This window comes from Dipodomys merriami, unplaced genomic scaffold (assembly GCF_024711535.1).
Source record: "Dipodomys merriami isolate MVZ:Mamm:240054 unplaced genomic scaffold, mDipMer1.0.p SCAF_30, whole genome shotgun sequence".
Lineage (NCBI taxonomy): Eukaryota > Metazoa > Chordata > Mammalia > Rodentia > Heteromyidae > Dipodomys > Dipodomys merriami.
In genome coordinates this window covers 20150923-20166172 of record NW_027204493.1, presented here as the reverse complement: position 1 = coordinate 20166172, position 15250 = coordinate 20150923, and the positions used below count along the sequence as shown (strand labels likewise).

The 15250-nt window shown below is 35.5% G+C and overlaps 1 protein-coding gene across 2 annotated transcripts in view; it reads right to left on the bottom strand.

The window, feature by feature from the left end:
- Ipo11 (importin 11) overlaps positions 1–15250 on the bottom strand; it is a 131216-nt gene that overhangs the window by 4520 nt on the left and 111446 nt on the right. For both annotated transcript variants that reach the window (XM_070041251.1, XM_070041252.1), the window contains exons 28-29: positions 8192–8287; positions 1051–1135 (exon numbers count right to left, since the gene is read on the bottom strand). In XM_070041251.1, the coding sequence (XP_069897352.1) occupies positions 1051–1135; positions 8192–8287 (181 nt within the window). The remainder of the gene's footprint in view (positions 1–1050; positions 1136–8191; positions 8288–15250) is intronic.

Sequence of the window (15250 nt, the reverse complement as noted above, 5' to 3'; positions counted from 1 at the left end):
CCCAAAAAAAAAGAAAAAAGAAGGCTATTAGAGTAGCCAGTATTAGCCATATATTGAGGGTTTGTATGAAATTATTCGAATATATTGATCAAAGAAAAATGACAGAAACAAATAAGAAATTAGTAGGTAGTATTTACTGCTATTCCACAAACAATTTATGTTTTCATTTATGTATTCTACTTATGAGTAGGTTCTATTGATGTTTTCATTTGCAAAGGAAACAGGACATAACACAAGCAAGAAATACTAAAGCAAAGGCTCTTACTTTTGTATTCATGGTCAAAGTAAGTATTAAACAATTAAAGGCTTTCTAAAAGCAATGTATTTTTGATGTTTCCTATTCACTTAAAAAAAAATGATTCATCTAGTGCAAATAAGTGGCTTTCAAAACAAGGTAGCAGTTTATTCAAGGGTATTATTATAATAGATGTAGACCAGGAAAAGTCCACTGCAGAGATCCAAAAAAGCAATAAGGAATGAAAATAATTTCCTCAAAAGAGAAAATTAAGCATTTTAACTTTATGGTTTGAGAATTTTATTTTTTATTAAGTAAAAGTAAAGCTTTAGGGGGTTGGGAAGGTGGCTCAGTGGTAGAGCGCTTGCCTTGCATGCCTGAGGCCCTGGGTTCGATTCCTCAGTACCACATAAGCAAAAAGAAAAAAGCCAGAAGTGGAGCTGTGGCTCAAGTGGTAGAGCACTAGCCCTGAGCTGAAGAGCTGAGGGACAGTGCCCAGGCCCAGAGTTCAGACCCCACAACCGGACAAAAACAAAACAAAACAAACAAACAAAAAAAGTAAAGCTTCAGTTTTTCTAACACATGCAACAATTATTTTAGGTCTACTTTCTAGACTAGGAACATAACTTACCTGGTGAGCATATACTCCCAAGTTTTAAAACTCAGATACCTAACATTAATTTTCCTGCAAGTGATGGATAAATGTATGCATGGGAATATGTGTATGTACAAACAGATCATTGGAAACTGTCATATTTACAAAAGAATAATAGTAATAAAAATTTTAATTTTTAGACAGTGGTTTTGTAACTTACCATCTTTTTCCTTTTATCTTGTTCTGTGGGTGGTTCTTCATCTTCTGTTACTTTTGGTTCCTCAATATGAGACATTAACATGCAGCTGTAATTTTTAAAAAATCTTTGTTTTTAATAAATATATCTATAACATAGAAAACCTAGCCCTCAATATCACTGAAAGCAGGAATGCTTCTATGTTCTAAAATGGGAGACACATGCTAGGTGCACACTTTGTATCTTTCTGTAAAAATGATACTTTAGAAACACAAACTTCTTTTCCCTTATGTCTGGAGACATACAATATGCAATAATCTAAATAACATTATTATTAGATCACTATTATATACTGATATGTTTTGTGCTTCGAATGACACTACAAGACTATAAGTAATTTGTCTCTGATGACACACAGAGACTTTCAGTACAGATACAAGTCATTTTATTTTGATTATCCACACCACTGTGCTCTACCATTAGCAGATACCATTAGCAGAGATAATAGAAACAGTTTCTATCCAGTCAATGCTAGTTATATCAAGACAAGAAATGAATATTATCTAGTGGATCATCACTGATGGAACACACCCCCTGGGTTGACAATTTAGAACAGGAGATTTCAACAAGTTATCAGTCATAGCTTCCTAATCAACAAACTGTGGCAAGGGAATTTTTTTTTAATGTTTTGTATCAAGTGTAGGTGAAGAAGGGCAATTCCTAATTCACCTACTTAAATAACTTTTTTTTTTTTCTTGGTCCGTCGTGGGGCTTGAACTCTGGGCCTGGGCGCTGTCCCTCAGCTCTTCAGCTCAAGGCTAGCGCTCTACCATCTAAGCCACCACTAAAGTCCCAGTGCCACTTCCACTTTTCTGAGTGGTTTATTGGAGATAAGATTCTCATGGACTTTCCTGCCCGAGATGGCTTTGAACTATGAGTCTCAGATCTTAGCTTCCTGAGTAGCTAGGATTACAGGCATGAGCCACCAGCACTGGGCTTAAATAACTTTTAAGTTAAGGCTAAGCATAGGTATGGATGCCAGAAAACTGGATCAGGCTCATTCCTACAGTGGACTTGGGTATTCTTCACTTCTGTTCCCCATCACTAAAACAACATTTTTTGACACAAATGCTTCTGGGATCAAACAGTAAGAACCTTAGGCTGGAAATAAGAAATCCTGATACACAAGATTTTGATCAGTATGTTCCTTGATCTCAATACTGCAATGCTTTTTGTTCACTGTGATATTATAATACATCAGAGCACAAGTAGTTGGCCAATGCACTCCAAAACAAGGTAAGAAAATCCAATGGTACTACATCAAACCAAATCTATTTAATAAACTGAAATGTCTTGAAAAGTCTAGATCCCAGTCTGTATTTCAGAACTGAGTAATAAGATAGGGATCCTCTATTCTAGCCACTTTATGCCAACAACAGACTTGAATTCTAGCTGTAATAAATGTAGGTTTCCATGCACTGTATTTTGCATAAACTCTTCCACTGACCTGCAAAATTTACTGTCTTCCCTCTGCTAAAATATTTATCACACTATTATGGAGCATATTTTGCAGTTTATATATATATATATATATATATATATAGAGAGAGAGAGAGAGAGAGAGAGAGAGAGAGAGAGAGAGAGAGAGAGAGAGATGTGCACCCCCACACTTTTATTCAATGACCAAAACTACCCTCATAGACAAGACAATTTTTGCTTTGTAACTCTGTACATTATACTCATTTGGATTTCAGGAAAGTGCTAAATTCAAATGTGTGTGTGTGTGTTGTAGTGCTAGAAGTCAGTCTTGAGTATGGAAGGCAAGCTCTCAATCACTGAGCTACATTCCAGCCCCAAACGCTAAAACATTTTCGTGACTGAAAAACTCAAAGCTGAAACTCCTACAGGAAAATCTGTAATTAAAAGTTAAATTTCATTTTGCCAACCAATATTAAACACAGGCAATCATGCTTTAATTAAAAGCACATGAGAATAGATTTCAACTAAAATGTGTTGGCTGTGAATGTAACGATGGTAATATTAACAAAACAGAAATAACAATAGTTTAAAATTGAAATGCCTAACACAAATATCCACAAAATCAATTATGTCAGGTATCTAGCATGCTATATCAGAGTCTTCTGCAACAATTAACTCCAACCAGCCAAATACAACAAAGAAATGTCCATATGTGATATGAAACTCTTTACATAATTTATTTTTAAAAGATAATTTAATTTTAAAAGGTAATTTAATTTTTTTAAAAAGGATCTGTGAAAGAGGCAGGGTAATATATATGTAATATATATGTAATATATATGTAATCCCAACTACTAGGATGTATAAGGTCCTGGGTTCAAACCCAGTATTAGCAACACCTTTCACTTAATCTGTACTGAGTCATAGCATTGTTTTTAAACAGCTGAATTTACAAACAACTACTAAGCAGTGATACATACATAGTACTTGCTTTCAAAATTCCCTAGAACAAATGAAGGTTTCCCTATTTAATTTAGGAGCTTACTGTAGCCTTCACAAAACCAGAGGAGGCCTCCTAAATAAGTCCTGTCCTACTCTATCTGGAGCCTACTCATAACCAAAGGCAAGTGTACAAATCACACTCTTGAGAGCCATTATTAACAAGCCTCAAACTAGAGGTTACACCGGTCATCTGGAGGGCTCTGTTTCAGTATTGACTGTTGGCTGCCGCCCCAAGTTCCTAATTCAGCAGGACTGAGTGGGGTCTGAGACTACATTTCTCACAATTTCCCCAGTAATGCTCTTTCAAAAACACTGGTGCTAACACTGTTAGTGGTATGGGGAGTACCAGAAGACAGAAATGACTCTGAGCACTGACTTGTATCAGGCCCAAATACCAATAGGGTATCCTACTTACATTTGTATCTCTCTTATCCTATGCAACTGACTTCAAAATTAAGGGTTAAGAGAGAATGGTGGAAGGGGTGACTGACCAAGTTGTATTACATTCATAAACTGCTTTGTTGAATGACAACTCCTTGGTACAATTAAACATAATTTAAAAAATTCAAATAGCTATTTACAAAAATAAAAAAGGGGGGGCTGGGAAGGTGGCTCAGTGGTAGAGCACTTGCCTTGCATGCATGAGGCCCTGGGTTTGATTCCTTAGCACCACATAAGCAAAAAGAAAAAAAGCCGGAAGTGGCGCTGTGGCTCAAGTGGTAGAGCACTAGCCTTGAGCTAAAGAGCCGAGGGACAGCGCCCAGGCCCAGAGTTCAGGCCCCATGACCAGACCCAAATAAATAAATAAATAAAAAGGAATTAGAGAGCAAATAAATATTCATGTCTACTTTTTTCTACAGGAAATATGTTCAAATTTTAAATGCCTATATGAATAGGTTATGAGGGCATATTAAAGTGTGAAAATAAGAATAGGCTCCTGGGTATAGTAAATTATTTCTTAAAAGTTATAGATGCATGTCACCAAACTGCAAATCTTTCAATTCTCTCTAGCCATCCCATCCCTACTTGTTACCAACTCCTGCCAGTCCTTCCTGTTGAAGCCCATCTCAACCTCATCAACGTTCTCAGGGACTAGATTACTTGTTATCTGGGTCTTCCTACCACCAGTGAAGTCAATTCTCAATTCCTAAAGGTTATATGTATTGTCAGGGCTCCTGTTTCAATGCAAGTCCTATTGTCCTACTTCCAAATCTTCTGATACATAGGACTATAACTAAAAAAGGGATTTCTAACTATAAATCTGATGTTACTTAGAAGCTTAGAAGCTTTAAAATCACCTGTGGAGTTCCACTAATTAGAGAAAACAGCCCCAAATTCTTCATCTTTCTCATAGGTTACTTAACTAGGTAGCTCAACTTATTACACATACTATAGAGGTTAAAAGCTATGAACATATGACCATACAAGATGATGCTAAGTGGGGCTGGGTAGGTGGCTCAGTAGTAGAGTGCTTGCCTTGCATGCATGAGGCCCTGGGTTCGATTCCTCAGCACCACAGAAGCAGAAAAAAAAAAAAAAGCCAGACAAGATGATGCTAAGCAAAATGAACCACAAGACGGGGACACAAGAGGTTTTATCTTTCTTGCTGTTGTTTTTAAATGTATTTGTAATGTACTGTGTGTTCCCCCATGGTATAACACCTGTTTTTCACTGTATTTGATTCCAGCGCCCTGAATCTTGTATATACATTTTTCTGATTTGGGGAAGGGAAATAATAGAATGCTGAAATAAGGATACAGGTTGATCCATTGTAACAATGAGACACTATGTTGAAAACAAACTTTACAGCTTTGGAGGTGGGGGGAATGGGAGAAGTTGGGGAGATGGGGAGGGAAGGGATGGTAGAGAATAAATAAAGGAGGGAGTAACAATGATCGATAGGAAATGTTCTCATTACCTTATTCATGTAACTGTAACCCCTTTGTACAGTATCTTTACAATAAAAAATATTAAAATATATATTAAAATTAATATATTCATTATCTTACTTATGGAACTATATAACCCCTCTATACATTACCTTTATAACAAAAAATAGATAAAACAAAATTTTATTCTATGAAAAAAAATTCATTCTTTACATGTTTCAAGTGAAGACACTGAAAACTAGTCCTATCTCCTGGATTTTTTAGCATGCTCATCTTTGTGTGTATATGTGTTTGTGTGTGTCTCTCTTATTAGTTTTTGTTTCTCTAAAGAATCTTAAAATACTACTTCGGTGAGGTTTTATCCTTTGTTCTAATTCATTCTCAAGTGAGACTACAGAAAAATTTAACAGAACCCAAAGGATTAGCTTTGTTTGGATTAACTGTTCAAATAAACATGAAGGGGAAGCTAGAAGCTGAGTTAACTACATAAGGAAATATGTTATATGCTTCTCCTATCAACTTTTCTGACAGTCTATGCCTATAGTCTTATGGAACTAAATTATTTAATTCATAGAGAAGGAAAATTTATCAGAGTCTAGAATAAAGTCTTAGAAACTGAGATTATGAAAAGGAAGGTAACTTGTTTTCCCCTCAAACACCTATACATACATACTACCATCCTACGGTTAAAATTCAATCTTCAAATGGTTGTGGGGAAGAACCTAGTCAATGGTCAAACAGTCTAGTAACTATGATCATATGGCCTAGTTACCCAAGAATATCAACACTTGTGTTTAGGGCTTTCCACTTTGGTTCCACAGTTTGCTTTGCTTACTTACAACATTTGCCTTTCAAGCCAGAAACATTTTATTCATGTTCAACTTTGCATATTGAATAAGACCTTTCTAGTCTTGACATTTTTATAAATTTTGCTACATTACAATATATTCCTGAGCCTTGGTATCCTGATTGTAGTTTTATCTCACTGTAATAGGTAAGTTCTACTTTATTTCTAACAGATTCCAGATTCTCCTCTCTTCCAGTTAAAATGGCATAATTTTGTTCTACTTCCTATTTTCTAACTCTTTGCCTGAAACTCTTAACTCATAAAACACGTAACGTCTTGTATTCATTACTTCATTCTGTTATTAGTTATGCCTCCTCTAAGCTGAAAATTATATACTCCAAAGAGGACAGGGGACATCAGAACATAACAAACATTTTACAATCACCTGTAAACTGTCACCCCTTGTATAAAAACACATTATTTATAGTTTTGTGTCATAAACTCTTATTGTTAACTAGTTAAATCCTATTTTTAAAAATTACCTAAAGCTGAGTACTGGTGGCCTGTAATCCTAACTACTTAGGAGGCAGAGATCAGAGGATCATGACTCAAAGCCAGCCTGAACAGAAAAATCTGAGACTCTTATCTCCAATTAACCACCAAAAGCTGGAAGTAGAGCTTTGACTCAAATGGTAGAGTGATAGCCTTGAGCAAAAAACTCAGTAACAGGTCCTGAGTTCAAGAGCCAGGACCAACACAAAAAATAAGTAAAATAAAAACTGCCTTAACACCCCACTTTGTTTTGGTTTGAGTAAGGAATGTCTCTCACAGGCTAATCCGTCGAACATTGGTCCCCAGCTAGTGCTATTATTTTAGAGGTTCTAGAAACTTTAGATGGCTGGGTCTCACTAGAGGAAAAAAATATCACTGGGGGGGACATATCTTTAAGGCTACATCTTGCCCTGGTTCCTCCCTATATGCCCTTTGTGCTCATGACCACCACACATTCCCACCAGGGTATTCTGCCCAAGCACATAAAACCAAGCAACCACTGACTAAACCCTCAAAAATTATGAGCCGGGGTACATCTTTCACCTTCTAACTTGCTTATATCAAGTATTTTGGTTTGTAGACACAAGGTTGATGTTTCTGCTTCACATGACTGCCGTTTTCCCCAAAATTAAGTGACATGTCAGGCCTATTTAGTAAGATTCAAGAACATATATCTGCTTTACTTATTTTTTAACAAAAGAGGATAGAAATGGCCATTTTTCCCATATGCCATAAAAAGCTTCAAAATGACTGAGGAAAACAGGTTCAGTGTTAAAAGTCAAGCAGTTCAGAATTCCATCAAGCCTTATCATTACAAGAGATATTGCCTTTATTAATAATTTTAAGAAATGGAAATGAAACATAATTCTAATCACAAAAAGATATAATGCTTGATTTAAACATAAGATAAATTTAAATTATCAGTATATTATCAATGTTTCTGGTCATACAGTTTTACTAATTATTCATTCAAGAACATAATTTATTTAATCTATTACTTTTTAGAACTACTCAATTTCCATGACCCCTGAATACCTAAAAAGTACCAGTCTGCTTCAATAAATATACTAAGCAGCCTATTCCCGTTCCCTCTGAGTTTCCTTCCTTAAGGCTAAGTAAACATTCTAAGATTAAAAGAGAAAAAAAAATACTGAAATATCTTTAAAAAGGAATGTGTATACCAAAATATACTTGGAATTTCTTAAAAATCTAAAGTGAAATTCAAAAACAATGATTATTCAAAAAGCCTAATTCAGAATATGATAGTTACATAATAAAGGTGATTCTAAGATCAAATATTAAATTCTAAAGGCTAACTAATGAACGAAAACTTTTACTATAAGACAAAATTGCCATGTTTCCACATTATGCTTATAGGGTTAATGGTAAACAAAAACCATGAGGCGTGTACTTCATTATTTCTCAATCCCAAATATTAATTAAATCATCCACTCACTCTTTGTAAGTTCTTGTTTCAGGGTCTTCTGTCATGACATCATGTAGGCCCTCCACTGAAATATTAATAATCCCACAGAATTTATCTTGGATAACACTGGAATAAAAGAGTAAAACAGATTCGTTGGAATATTTTAACAAGTAATTCAAATATTTGCATACTGTCTTGAACATAAAGAAAAACTTTGCTTCTAAGACACAAAAGAAACTTCCAAAATATACCCGATAAGGTAAAAGTTTTACCTTTAGACATATTACAAATTTCTCTTTCACAACATTAGTAGCGTGTTTAAATACAGAAAGGGTAGGCTACACATGAAAGTTAATATATTTTTTGTGTGACAGTACTGAAGTCAAGGAACTCTCTATCAGGTTTTTCAAAATATTCTTTATTCCACTGGTCTTAAACTAGCAGGTACCAGTCTGTAATCCTAACTACTGTCTGTAATCCTGACTACTTAGGAGGCCATGTAAGAACGGGGTAGTCGAGTTTTGGGAACTGCTAGAGAAGAAAAGTTCTCAAAAACCCTTCTCGACCTATAACTGGGTAGAGAAGCATATGCCTGTAATCCTCCGTGTGAGGGAGGCTGAGAGAGGATCGAGGTTCTAGGCTGGCATTGGCAGGAAGGTTCACACATACCATCTCAATGGAAAAAGCTGGGCATGATGATACACACACACTTGTGTCCCTGCTATGACAAGAACAAGCAGAACCACAGTCTAAGAACAAGCCTTGACAGAAAGACCCCATTATCTACAAAGTAACCAGCATATAAAAATGACTTCAAGGCACGGTCCATCGACCCTGCCTAGTAAGTGTGAGGTTCTGAGTTCAAACCCCAGTACCAACTAAAAACTTGTGCTAAGTTTAAAACTACAAAGATCAAGAAAAAAGTGCTGAAAAAACTTGTGTTCTGAAAGCATATTCAGGGGGCGGGAAGGGGGAAGCATACTATAACTTAGAAGAAAAGAATAGTAAGATATTTTGTAAAGGACCTTGATCTAGAATTATATATATATATATATATATATATATATATATATATATATATATATATATATATTGGTCATGGAGCTTGAACTCTGGGCCTGAGAGCTGTCCCTGAGCTCTTCAGCTCAAGGCTAGCGCTCTACCACTTGAGCCCACTTCCAGCTTTTTCTGCTTATGTGGTGCTGAGGAATCAAACCCAGGGCCTCATGAATGTGAGGCAAGCACTCTACCACTGAGCCACCTTTCCAGCCCTGGATCTAGAATTATTAAGAACTCTAAAATAAAATTTTAAAAAAGAACTCCAAAGACTCAGTAATATGACAAATAACTTCACTTTGTAACAAGTAAATACTTGAAAAGACACTTCACCAAAAAAGATATTCAAAGGTCAGGTGAAAAATCTGAGAGAATGGTCAACATAGACATTAGAAGTGCAAATTCAAATCAGTGGAATTTTGATTCAAAGTAAAAATCAGGAAGATTGATGATACCAAGTACAAGCAAGAATGAGAAAAAACAGGAAACCTCATACATTGTTAACACAGAAAAAAAATGTCCATTGTTGAAACAATACACATTTTGGAGAACATGTGACTTTAAAATATAGTTTTATCATTGTTAAGATTTTATAGAGAGGAGTTACCATTCCATAAGTCAGGTAATGAGCACAATTCTTTTTGGACAATGTCATCCTTCCTCCACTTCCCCATTTCCTCCTCTTGTCCCTGCCCACAAGTTGCACATTTCACGACTGCATTTGTTCACCCTCCTCCCTCCATTTCTGTGTCCCCCCCTTTACCCTCCCCTAAAAATACCAAAACAAAAAAAAAAAACAAAAAAAACAAGGAGCAAAGATAAATACCACCACCAACCACAAAAACCCAAGTTCATTAAAAAAAAAATTAGTTGAGATGGGTGCCAGTGGCTCATGCCTGTAATCCTAGCTACTCAGAAGGGTAGCAGTTTGAAGCCAGCCCAGGCAGAAAAGTCCATGAGATTCTTATTTCAAATAAACTCTGGGTATTGGCTGCAGATCAAAGTAGGTAATCAAATATCTATATATGAATATTTATGGTTGCTTTATTCCTAATATCTTCAAACTTTCACACAAATCTCCATCACACAGTAAATAGTTCAGTAAATTCTAGAACATTTTATTTGGCAGAATATACTTAGCAATAAAAAGGAACTAGCTGGGCGCTGGTGGCTTACACCTGTAATCCTAACTACTCAAGAGGCTGAGAGATCTGAGGATCAAGGTTCAAAGCCAGCCTGGGCAGGTAAGTCCATAAGACTCTTATCTTCAATAAACCACCAGAAAACTGGAAGTGGCACTGTGGCTCAAGTGGTAGAGTGCTAGGCTTGAGCTGAAGAGCTCAGGGCCTTCAAGCCCCACAACCAATTAAAAAAAAAAAAAAAAAAGAACTATCTTAGAACAATGTGTATAAATCTCACAGCATTTTGATGAAAGTTAAAATCAAAATGCTAAATGTTGTCACAACTCCATGTGTATAACTTTTTGCAAAGGCAAAATTATTTTGCAGGGGTTTCCTGGCAAGGAATACAAGGGAATACTTTTAGGATGATAAAAATATTCTATATATTATAGATGGCAGTGTTTACATATTGTGCATATTTACTTGAACTGTACTTTTGCTACATATAAACTATAGATTGATATATGTATCAAAAATGAAAACATATAAACACCTACTGGTACACTGAATTATACTACATGAATTTAAAACCAACTACACAAATTGTAATTTTCCTCTAGGGAATTTACAGCATCATTCCTGCAAGGTACATAACTTTGTTTCTCATACCTCATTAACATGCATAATTACCTTTTTAAATGTTCAGTAATTCCCAAAGCCAGCTCAATTTGTATCACGTCCTTCCTTTGTAGAGTTAGAACCTTTTCTCTATATTCAAATGTGATCGAGTTTAGAAAACTAAATAACCAAATGGGCTAACTAAAAACCAGCAGATATTCTAATTTGTTCTTACCTGTGCATTACTACCTTGTTTCTATAAGAATCTTATTTTATGTCATATTTACCTTGTGTAAGAACTAAAAAAAAACAAAAACAAAAAAAACTAAAGAAACACAAATCTATATCTTATTTGGTGTGTTGAGAAACACTTGAAAAAAATTGGAAAGCTAAGATTTTTTTATTACAAATTCAGCTGTGTGATCCTTTGGTTTGTTTCTTTAGGTCTCAGTTTCATCTGTAAATGGAGGCTAGACTCTGGCAGACGTTTTCCATTTCCTTTTCTTATTGGAGAATTCATCACTAAGTTATCATGGAATACAAAGGCAGGTAGAACTTGAGATTCCTTAACCTAACAGCTTTCTGAAAGCTAAAAACATTATTTAAAAGACAAAGGCCCCTTAGATTATGTGTACAGAACTCTGACCAGGCCATTTCTTTCTGTATTACCTGGAGACAATCCAGTCAACTCCCTTTTCTACTCCTATTAACTACAAGCACCAATCTTATAACTTCCAGAAAAAAACAACAACTTGCAAATTTCATAAAGTATCATGGAATTGCTAATGTTATGCATTTTCTCAAAATAGTGGTTATAAACTTTCCCAACTGACATTTGCCAGCCAAAGTATGGTGTATTCTACTATGTGGCATCAATGTTAATTAAGAAGGCATTCCAGCTGGGCACCTATGGCTCATGCCTGAAATCCTAGCTACACAGGAGGCTGAGATCTAAGGATCTAGACTTGGAAGCCAGCAAGCTCTTATCTCCAATTAATCACAGAAAAGGCTGGAAGTGCAACGGTGGCTCAAGTAGTAGACTGCTAGCCTTGAGCAAAGGGAGCTTAGGGACAGCACCCAGGACCATTGTTCAAGCCCTAGGACCAGCAAAAAAAACAAAAAAAAAAAAAGTAGTTCGAGATGGAAAACTATGCTCACCCTGGAGTATGAAACAGATTAAATTCCAAATTCAGAAATAAGAAAAATAACTATGGTCCAAAGGAGGAAAACAATGTAAGCTGGTTTTGAATAGGAAGAGTTGGCTCTAGGCAGGAAGTAAAGAAGCACAAAAAGGAAATATTCAGGCAACATTCAGTAAGGAGAGAAGTGATAGAATAATCATCTTCAAAGCACTCAAGTTTAAAAAAAGTAATCACCAAAAGGATGAGTCTTAATTAACTCATTAAGCACTTTGAAGTAAGTGTCCCCAAATAACAGAGAACAAAGTACAATTGTACTTTCCGGGTATAAGGGGAAAACAACAACAAGAACAAATATATATATACATATATATGTATATGTATATATGTGTATATATATATATATTTACCGTGTGTGTGTGTGTGTGTGTGTGTGTGTGTGTGTGTGTGTGTATTTAAGGAAGTAAGATATATAAGGCCATCTTTAAGCACAAAGCCTCTTTTTTTTTCCTTCTTTTTCTTCCTCTAAACTCTTTTCCTTTAGCTCTGGGTTTGCAACTCTCTTTTGGTTCTTTCCACTTAAAATGACTATACTCTTTTAAAAGCATAATTTGGGAAGATTGTATAATAATAGGATAGGTTTTTAATTTACACTCAAGTGTGAGAGTGCTGAAGAATAAAAGATGACCCAGTTGTCAGTGGCTTATGCCTATAATCCTCTTTACTTGGAGGCAGAGATCTGAAGATTGAGGTTTTAAGCTATTCTGGGCAGACAAATCAGAGAAACTCTTTTCTCCAGATAACCAGCAAAAAGACAGGTGGAGGCATGGCTTAATTTTCAGAGTCCTCATTGTGAGTGGAAAAGCCAAGAAAGAACCGTGACATACACACACACACACACACACACACACACACACACACACACACACACACACACACACACACACACACACACACACACACACACACACACACACACACACACACACACACACACACACACACACACACACATATATTTGTTCTTGTTGTTTAAGTTACAAACATTTCCCCCATTTTATATATTTTATCTAATCACTCCCTTCAATGGGTAACAAGTTACCATGAAGCCTTTTAAAAAGATCTGATATACAGTATTCCTATTAAAACCTCCAGAAACGTGAAATTTCATCGTCTTTACTTCAGCTTTTTTTTCTTTCCTGCAGTATGGAGTGGGGGATTAAGAGTGTTGAACTCAAGAGTCTTGAGCTCTTACTTGGCTTTATTTTTCATTATATTTTTATTATCTGTAAGAAGTTGTACAAAGGGGTTACCATTCAACATGTCAGTTTTTGAGTACCATGCATCTTCAACAGTATCACCCCTGTCACGGTTCTTTCTTGGCTTTTCCACTCACAATGAGGACTCTACAAATTAAGCCATGCCTCCACCTGTCTTTTTGCTGGTTATCTGGAGAAAAGGGTTTCTCTGATTTGTCTGCCCAGAACAGCTTAAAACCTCAATCTTCAGATCTCTGCCTCCAAGTAATGAGAATTACAGGCATAAGCCACTGACACCTGGGTCATCTTTTATTCTTCAGCATTCTCACACTTTAGTATAAATTTAAAAACCTATCCTATTACTATACAATCTTCCCAAATTATGCTTTTAAAAGGGTATAGTCATTTTAAGTGGAAAGAACCAAAAGAGAGTTGCAAACCTAGAGCTAAAGGAAAAGGGTTTAGAGGAAGAAAAAGAAGGGAAAAAAAAAGAGGCTTTGTGCTTAAAGATAACCTTATATATGTTACTTCCTTAAATACAAGTTAGTAACTGTATGATTTTCTGTGTCTTGATGAAAACTACCCAGTTTTTCTTCTTTTATATGCACACCATGCCAGAGTCACGCAGGAATTTATTAGAATTCTCATGTAACATCTCCTTGTCCTCCTGTACTCATACATTCAAATCCTAAGTCAGGTACAAAATGGAAGAGAACTGAAGGCAGACTGAGGAAACCATGTCATTTTAGATCTCAATTTTTTGTTTTTTTTCTTAAGATTTATTTTAGCTTAATAGGTTAATACAGACAGAAATATAAAAGGAGAAACATTTCCAGTTGCTCACCAGGCAGGAAATGGTAGTTAGACTCCTCTAAGAGTTCTTAACTACTGCTTACTAAGAAGTGGCATTCACAGTAACTAGAGATATACAGGAATCTGAAATCCCTGAAAGGGTTAGCTAAGACTTATGCTAGTTTAATACATAGCAGCCCACTAGAAAAACCTACATTTGGCTGTAAGGAAAAAAAAAAAAATCAATAATTGCTGATTATTCTGGGGGTGAGTAGGGGAATAATATCTAGGGTTAGTATCATGAGCAAATTACACTATAAACATAAATAGGAACATCAATACATAAAAATGCAGTCTTGTCCAGTTAATTTACAAAGAAGTCAATGGATGAGAATAGATGGTCATATTATTGAAGCTATTTATTCTAGACCACTATGTCTGGTGAAAAGTCATTGTGATTAAACTCATTTATCGAAGTCAACATTATATGAACCCAGGAAAGGAGTCAGATAACATGACAGGCTCTGGGAATAAAACAAGATACTTAGATACTAAGAGTAGCTTAAAGTCTATTGCATAGAGCTTTGAATGCACACTGGGAAATATGCTGCAAACGTGGATGTTATCTCTTCTTTGACTCAAAGGACCAAATTAAAAAATCCTGTGCTATAAGCTCAGTCAGGCAGATTAAAAAAAAAAAAAAAACACTAAGCAATAAATTTAGATGTTCCTTTTTTCTATTATTTAATCAAGTTATAATATCCTGATCAGCAACATTTAACTCAACAACTATGTTCCTAATTCATTTATTGGCATATAAAACATGGCAAAAAATTACAGCAGCAAGTCATTATTCTATAATTCTCATCACTGGCCCAAAGAGAATCTAATTCATCTATAACTTAAGTACCAGAAGCAGCAAACCAACTCATTGTATTAAATTGTAAATGAACTTAATGAACTTGACTGCATTAAGGCTTACTGTCTTGCTAAACATGAATCTCAATTTTGTAGTTTTTCAATTCATAATACTGAATAAATAGGACCCTGATTTTAAGCTTTTCCTTTTCTTTTCTTTTCAACTAAGGATTTGAGTCCTTTTTC